General features: G+C 46.8%; 2 protein-coding genes across 2 annotated transcripts in view; one reads left to right on the plus strand and one right to left on the minus strand.

Moving 5' to 3' along the window:
- Positions 1-973: 973 nt before the first annotated feature.
- Positions 974-3,258, plus strand: LOC113658667 (tripartite motif-containing protein 16-like). The gene is made up of 5 exons (XM_047818434.1): positions 974-1,251; positions 1,674-1,757; positions 1,897-2,130; positions 2,260-2,431; positions 2,600-3,258. Exons 1-5 carry the CDS (start codon positions 1,087-1,089, stop codon positions 3,136-3,138), a joined length of 1,194 nt encoding a protein of 397 aa, XP_047674390.1. The 5' UTR covers positions 974-1,086; the 3' UTR covers positions 3,139-3,258.
- Positions 3,259-3,555: 297 nt separating this feature from the next.
- Positions 3,556-7,418, minus strand: part of LOC113658668 (repetitive proline-rich cell wall protein 2-like) — a 4,210-nt gene continuing 347 nt past the window's right edge. Inside the window, exons 2-5 of the mRNA XM_047817963.1 lie at positions 5,807-7,338; positions 5,523-5,743; positions 4,677-4,796; positions 3,556-3,592 (exon numbers count right to left, since the gene is read on the minus strand). Coding sequence (XP_047673919.1) covers positions 3,556-3,592; positions 4,677-4,796; positions 5,523-5,743; positions 5,807-7,338 — 1,910 coding nt within the window. The remainder of the gene's footprint in view (positions 3,593-4,676; positions 4,797-5,522; positions 5,744-5,806; positions 7,339-7,418) is intronic.

The raw sequence follows: 7,418 nt of genomic DNA on the forward strand, positions 1-7,418 counted from the left end.
GAGGGGAACTGCCTCATGTGTATTCTGGTCATGTCACGTGATGTCACCTGAAAATCAAAAATTAGCACAACATGGACATGTGACATATCAAAACACTCAGCCCAATGTGTTGAACTTCCTCAAGAGTATTCGGATGACGTCACATGCTCGCCTCCACTTACCTCCAAATGTTTTGGCACCCTAGCTTTCTGTCTACTCGCTTCCAAAAGTAACACTGTCCCTTATGTCCACTCGCCTAGTTCAAATCTAGTTCAATTTGTTTTTACATTATATATTTCACAGAATATATTTCCCCGATTCTCAATAGATATCGACTGAGTATTATTTTTATCATCAGATGGATAACATTATCATCAGTGTCAAACATTAGCCTTCAAAATAATTGTTTTAGGCTAATCATTTGAAATAAAGGTATTAAACAGTTTCGTGAAGCTATGAGCGCGTATGTAGGTTCAATATTATAATGAAATCAGACTATTGAATTAGAGCTCCTTTACTTTGTGTCTTGTAGAACATAAGCAAAAACACGTGGCCAAAGTTCGGGCTGGATCCTGACCCCCCACCCCCCCACCCCTCGAGCTCCCGACATGCCGATCCCATATCAAACCATATCCGAAGGGACCACGATCCCGGCGAGATCCAGGAGGGGCAGCAAGGCACACGGCAAGGCAGGTGGGGGGAGTAAGGTACACAGCGGTGCCGCCAGAGAGGGCCGAGCGATGTCCACAGCCGAGCGGAAGGGCCAAGCACAACCCCCGATAGCTAAAATAAATGGGTTTATTAACTTAAAAAACACAAAACAGAGACAAGGACTCAACAAACAGCATGAAAAAAATAACACCAATGATGAGGAATCCGGCACAGTTAAATACACAAGACACTCAACAGGTGTACAGAGACGGGGAGGAGTAAACAAGGGCGGGGCAGACACGTGACACAAAACAAACAAATCCTGACAGGACCTGGAGATTTCTGCACTGGGAGAAAACACAAAGCTGTCAAGTCCTGTCTGATGTGTGTGGCTTCATTTTGTGAAACTCATCTCAAACCTCATCTTGAAAGTCCTGCTTTGAAAAAAACACATTAATGGAAGCTTCTGGAAATCTACAAGAGAAGATCTGCTCTGAACACAATGAAGTTCTGAAGATCTTCTGTCGTACTGATCAGAGATGTATTTGCTCTTTGTGCCTGTTGGATAAACATAAAGGCCACGACGTTGTATCAGTTGCAGCAGGAAGAGCTGAGAAACAGGTGAGAACTCATCCGAATGATATTTCTCATTTAGATTCAGCAGCTTTGGTTCAATTCACTTCAAATTTATTTGTATAGAGCTTTTAACAATGGACGTTGTCTCATAGCAGCTTCACAGAACATAAGAAACATAATACAAAAAGTTTAATATTATACAAAGATTAGTATTTGGTCAGTTACAAGATTAAACTTGTGACTGAAGAGTTAAGTAAAATAAATGTATTCAGTAAACATATCTTTACTCAGCGTTCGTCATAAACAGATCAGATGAGTGAACCTTCACTCGGCCAAGAGACATTTTACTATTCAAATTAGCGCAAACGACAGAAAGCAGGAGTGAACATTAACCCTTTAACTGTCATTAATATGTATATGCTGTAGACATAATTTATAACCTTATGGAAAAACCAATGTGTCCCCAGAATGAGCTACAGGAGGAGCAGCAGAGACTCCAGGAGAAGCATTTGAAGGTGCAGGAGCTGAAACAGACTGTGAACACTATAAAGGTGAGCAGTGAGCAGAGACAGAGCTGCTCCTAGAAACACACACAACATGGACAACATGGAGACATTTAGAGTCCCAGTAAGAGAGAGAATGAGAGATGAGCTTTAAATGGACCTTCATGTGTTGTGTGTCTCCTAACAGCTCAGTACACAGACAGCAGTGGAGGACAATGAGAGGATCTTTACTGATCTGATCTGGTCCATGGAGAAAAAGCGCTCGGAGGTGACGGAGATGATCAGAGCTCAGGAGAAGGCTGAACTGAGTCGAGCTGAACGACTCCTGGAGCAACTGGAGCAGGAGATTGATAATCTTCAGAGAAGAGTCACTGAGATGGAGAAGCTTTCACACACACATGATCACATCCATTTCCTCCAGGTAACACTACACTGTCTGATCTACAGAGTCAGCTGTTCCTCACACTCTCTAAAACACCTCTCATTAAAGCAGCAATAAATGTCCCTGTCTGACATCACGTGTGTCTTACATTTCTTTTCTTCTCTGTAGGCTTTAGCTTCTGTACCTCAGTCTCCTCTATTGAACGGACCAGATTTTGACACGTCCAGCATCAGGGTCCCTCAACATCTGTCATTTCATAGAGTGAGGAATTCTCTCTCAAATCTGAAGAATAGACTGGAGGATTTCTGTTACGACGAATTCTTCAGAATCCCTCCATATGGTAAGAGGAGCTGGTCCTGCTGAAGAAACACAATGATGGACGTCTTTACTCGCTCTGTAATGTGCTATTTTTTAGCAATGCTCCTGCTTACTTTTCTGCTCCAGTTTGCACTCCTGACACTTCAGATAATGTTCACATTGTTCAGTTTGTTTTTCTCTTTTATTTTAGATTTCTGTTATCTGACTCTTGATCCCAACACGTCACATTATAACCTCATTCTGTCTGAGAATAACAGAGCGGTGACATGCAGTAAGAGAGAGCAGCAGTACTCTGATCATCCAGAGAGATTTGACTCCTGGCAGCAGGTGTTGTGTAAGGAGAGTGTGTGTGGACGCTGTTACTGGGAGGTGGAGTGGAGCGGTGGTGTTAGTGTGTCCATATCAGTCTCATATAAAGACATCAGGAGGAATGGAGGTGGTGATGAGTGTGGGTTTGGACGCAACAAACAGTCCTGGAGTCTGGAATGTTCTCCTTCTTATCTCTTTTACTATCACGACAACTATAAGACTGATCTCAGAGGTCCATCACCCTCCAGAATAGGAGTGTATGTGGATCACAGTGCAGGAATTCTGTCCTTCTACAGTGTCTCTGACACCATGAAGCTCCTCCACAGAGTCCACACCACATTCACTCAGCCTCTATACGCTGGGTTCTGGCTCAACAGGTTGGGTGGTTTTCCATCTATTAGATTATGTGATAAAAAATAAAGTATGTAGTGTTTTGTGTAACATTCCTGTACATTACCACATCGTTACTAAGTCATCTGTTTAATTATCACACAATCCAGCTGCACAAAAAAACACATCTGTAATTTAAAATGCAAGCAATTAACGAGTAAATGATTGTCAAACACGAATCTAGTAAAATAAAAAAAAGATTAAATTATTGTCATCTTGTCATGTTCCTATTATAATGTTCTACCTCTCGTTTTCCAGACAATTTTGATGTCTGTCTCCTTTTGTGGATAATGAGAACAATGTATATTATAAATTGTATGTATTTATCCTTTTGCTGATGAGTTATTTTATTTATATCACTATATTCTGTCCTGAGTTCCATGAGAGAGACAGTTCATGACAGTCTTCCTGAAGAAAGAGCAGGAAAACCTGTGAACTGGTGAAGTTTTAAAGTATATACGTAGCAAAGTCGTAGTTGCGGTGGCTGAACACGGACACAGCAGAACTAGAGATGGGTAGAAAAGTGTTCTTTATTATAAATCTCAAGATGAAGGTGATGTGCTGGTCATAGCATGTTGTCCTGGTGTCTGAGTCCTGCTTGGGCACTGAAGTTTCTAGGCAGTGCAGGTTGGAGGGAATTCACACAACACCCTCAGGACAGACCCTGTTGCCGCTGGGCACACATTGCATACAGTACATGTTACAGGTACCGGCTGGCACCACATAAACAGTGTATATGCTCTCTCTGCAAACAGGAGAAATAAGTCACACAGGGCAAACTCTGCGTCCGTTTTCTCATCTCGCTCAGCAGAAAGAGGAAAAAGGATTTATTGAACATTCACAATTTAAATCCTCCTCTGTTACAGACACTCAATGTTCACTTTGACGAACGCAGCTTCAAAATAAAATACCAATTGTCCTTTTTTTCTTCATCTTTCAGCAAATACTGAGTCATAAGTTTGGTGTGATTAAATAAATCAAAATGACAATAACCTGGTGTTACTCTGTAAGTTGTATCTTTTTAACTGAAAATAAACTTGTTATCACTTACATTTGGTTCTTAAATGCAGATAAAGTTATCTTTACCCTCCCTAAAATGCGTGAGCTGACAGATTTTTAACTTCTTTTTAACCAAATAAAAATATAAAAATATATATCACATTTGTTGTTATCAACTTTCAACCATGACAAACATTAACATTAGGTTTTAACATTTTACAAAATATCAAATGTTACAAAAGTATTAAGACTTTACCGAAATGTCGAGGAGCTAAAAAATAAATCTCTGTCTGACGTGATTTCGGCTGCAGCAGGTGACGTCATCAGGTGCGAAAATGCGGCTGCTGCTATATATACATCAACAATATATCTACTAGTCTATGAAATGAGCTATTACAAGGCTACAAAGAAATATGATGCTGGCAGCCTTTGGTCAAATCCCTAAACTTTCCCAACTGGCTCCACAGTATTAATAGGGTCTTCCTACTTCTGTACATGCCCATAGCCCCCCTTTCTGGTGACTAATAGGAACACAGATGAGACAGAGTTAGGGTGTATGGGGGTCTCACCTTCTGTGCCGTTCTTCCATGCTCGTGCTGCCACTAGCTTTATTTAATGCTGGCATCCGGTGCATTCGGTTGTGGAGTTGCTGTAAAAGCCCGGCCAGTCTCTGCCAATAGGTAGTGGGACTGGTAGTTTGGGGATATGATTTGAAACTTAATTTCAATTTGTGTATTAATCAGAAGGATTCTGTAAAAGATTATTAAAATGTTTGTGTTCTGATTGACAGAGAACTAAAATTCTTCTTTAGTGATAGTCGTAATCTGGTCAGATCAGTTAGTGAAAATTTCAGCCAACACTGAACTGTGACAGGTTGAGGAAGGTGAAGACACACACACACACACACACACACACACACACACACACACACACACACACACACACACACACACACACACACACACACACACACACACACACACACACAGAGAGAGAAAGAGAGTGAAAGTGCAAAAGAAAGAGAGACAAAGAGAGAGAGAAATTTGAGGCCATGCAAACATAAACAAAGCTGTTATGAGCTCCACTCGTCTGTGGGTGAAGGTCAGGTGCTGTTGTTCGGTGAGGAAGCCTGGGGTGCAGTTGGTGTGACAGAAGCTGGCTGGGACACGACTCATACTCCCGCCCCCTTCTATTTCACTACATGTCATGATCACGCACGTTTGCGTAGCCTTTCCCTTTGGACTGTGCTACAGCTCTATTCACACACATGCATACGTTCTGGTTATACATTGCTTTCACAGTTAAATGTGTTTTAATAACTGAATGCACAAAGATAAGCTTAATTACATCTTTTTTTCAAGTTTAAAAGCATCTTTATATATTATCTGCACTTTTTTGTAGCTTTTGTTGTTTGCGTTGTGGAATGTCCATCTTGTGTCTTCTGGGTCCAATCTGCAGAAGGTATGGCAAGCATGGTGACTGGTGGCTGGTGGCTGGTGACCTGGTGGCCGGTGGCTGGTGACCTGGTGGCTGGTGGCTGGTGACCTGGTGGCCGGTGGCTGGTGGCTGGTGACTGGTGGCTGGTGACCTGGTGGCCGGTGGCTGGTGACCTAGTGGCTGGTGGCTGGTGGGTGGACTGAAGTGTTTTTGTTCCCAGGAAAAAAATGCGACATTAATAAGAACTGGAAAGAATTGTTGCCCCAAGTTTCTGCAGTTTGGTGGTTGGTGGCTGGTGACCTGGTGGCTGGTGACCTGGTGGCTGGTGGCTGGTGACCTGGTGGCTGGTGGCTGCTGGCCTGTGGCTGGTGACCTGGTGGCTGGTGACCTGGTGGCTGGTGGCCTGTGGCTGGTGGCCTGGTGGCTGGTGACCTGGTGGTTGGTGAACTGGTGGCCTGGTGGCTGGTGACCTGGTGGCTGGTGGCTGGTGATAAGGTGGTTGGTGGCTGGTGACCTGGTGGCTGGTGGCCTGTGGCTGGTGGCCTGGTGGCTGGTGGCCTGTGGCTGGTGGCCTGGTGGCTGGTGCCTGGTGACCTGTTGGCTGGTGGCCTGGTGGCTGGTGGCCTGGTGGCCTGTGGCTGGTGGCCTGGTGGCTGGTGGCCTGTGGCTGGTGGCCTGGTGGCTGGTGGCTGGTGACCTGGTGGCTGGTGGCCTGGTGGCTGGTGACCTGGTGGGTGGTGGGCTGGTGGCCTGCTGGGTGGTGACCTGGTGGCCTGGTGGCTGGTGGCTGGTGACCTGGTGGCTGGTGACCTGGTGGCTGGTGACCTGGTGGGTGGTGACCTGGTGACCTGGTGGCTGGTGGCCTAGTGGCTGGTGGCCGGTGGCTGGTGGGCTGGTGACCTGGTGGCTGGTGGCTGGTGACCTCGTGGCTGGTGGCCTGGTGGCTGGTGACCTGGTGGCTGGTGACCTGGTGGGTGGTGGCCTGGTGGCTGGTGACCTGGTGGCTGGTGACCTGGTGGCTGGTGGGTGGTGACCTGGTGGCTGGTGGCTGGTGACCTGGTGGCTGGTGGCCTAGTGGCTGGTGGCCGGTGGCTGGTGGGCTGGTGACCTGGTGGCTGGTGGCTGGTGACCTCGTGGCTGGTGGCCTGGTGGCTGGTGACCTGGTGGGTGGTGGCCTGGTGGCTGGTGACCTGGTGGCCTGGTGGCTGGTGGCTGGTGACCTGGTGGCTGGTGGCCTGGTGGCTGGTGACCTGGTGGGTGGTGACCTGGTGGCTGGTGACCTGGTGGCTGGTTGCTGGTGACCTGGTGGCTGGTGACCTGGTGGGTGGTGGCCTGGTGGCTGGTGACCTGGTGGCTGGTGACCTGGTGGCTGGTGACCTGGTGGCTGGTGACCTGGTGGCTGGTGGCTGGTGACCTGGTGGCTGGTGACCTGGTGGCTGGTGACCTGGTGGGTGGTGACCTGGTGACCTGGTGGGTGGTGACCTGGTGACCTGGTGGCTGGTGACCTGGTGGCTGGTGACCTGGTGGGTGGTGGCCTGGTGGCTGGTGACCTGGTGGCTGGTGACCTGGTGGCTGGTGACCTGGTGGGTGGTGACCTGGTGGGTGGTGACCTGGTGGGTGGTGGCCTGGTGACCTGGTGGCTGGTGACCTGGTGGGTGGTGGCCTGGTGGGTGGACTGAAGTGTTTTTGTTCCCAGGAAAAAAAATGCGACATTAATAAGAACTGGAAAGAATTGTTGCCCCAAGTTTCTGCAGTTTTCACCCTTTGGGTCGGTCTCTGGCTTGTCTTTCCAAGCTACATGGGATATATTTATGCACTGAAGAGAGATTAAATGGTTACTGATTTTTACTGAGTCCACACCACATTCACTCAAC

This window comes from Tachysurus fulvidraco, chromosome 9 (assembly GCF_022655615.1).
Source record: "Tachysurus fulvidraco isolate hzauxx_2018 chromosome 9, HZAU_PFXX_2.0, whole genome shotgun sequence".
NCBI lineage: Eukaryota > Metazoa > Chordata > Actinopteri > Siluriformes > Bagridae > Tachysurus > Tachysurus fulvidraco.

What these genes read in the sequence shown, in the direction of transcription:
- LOC113658667 (XM_047818434.1), top strand. Translation starts at nt 1,087, where the DNA reads ATGGAAGCTTCTGGAAATCTACAAGAGAAGATCTGCTCTGAACACAAT. An exon ending in AGACTGTGAACACTATAAAG is followed by an intron (nt 1,758 to 1,896) that starts GTGAGCAGTGAG and finishes GTCTCCTAACAG; the next exon opens with CTCAGTACACAGACAGCAGT. An exon ending in CTTCAGAATCCCTCCATATG is followed by an intron (nt 2,432 to 2,599) that starts GTAAGAGGAGCT and finishes CTTTTATTTTAG; the next exon opens with ATTTCTGTTATCTGACTCTT.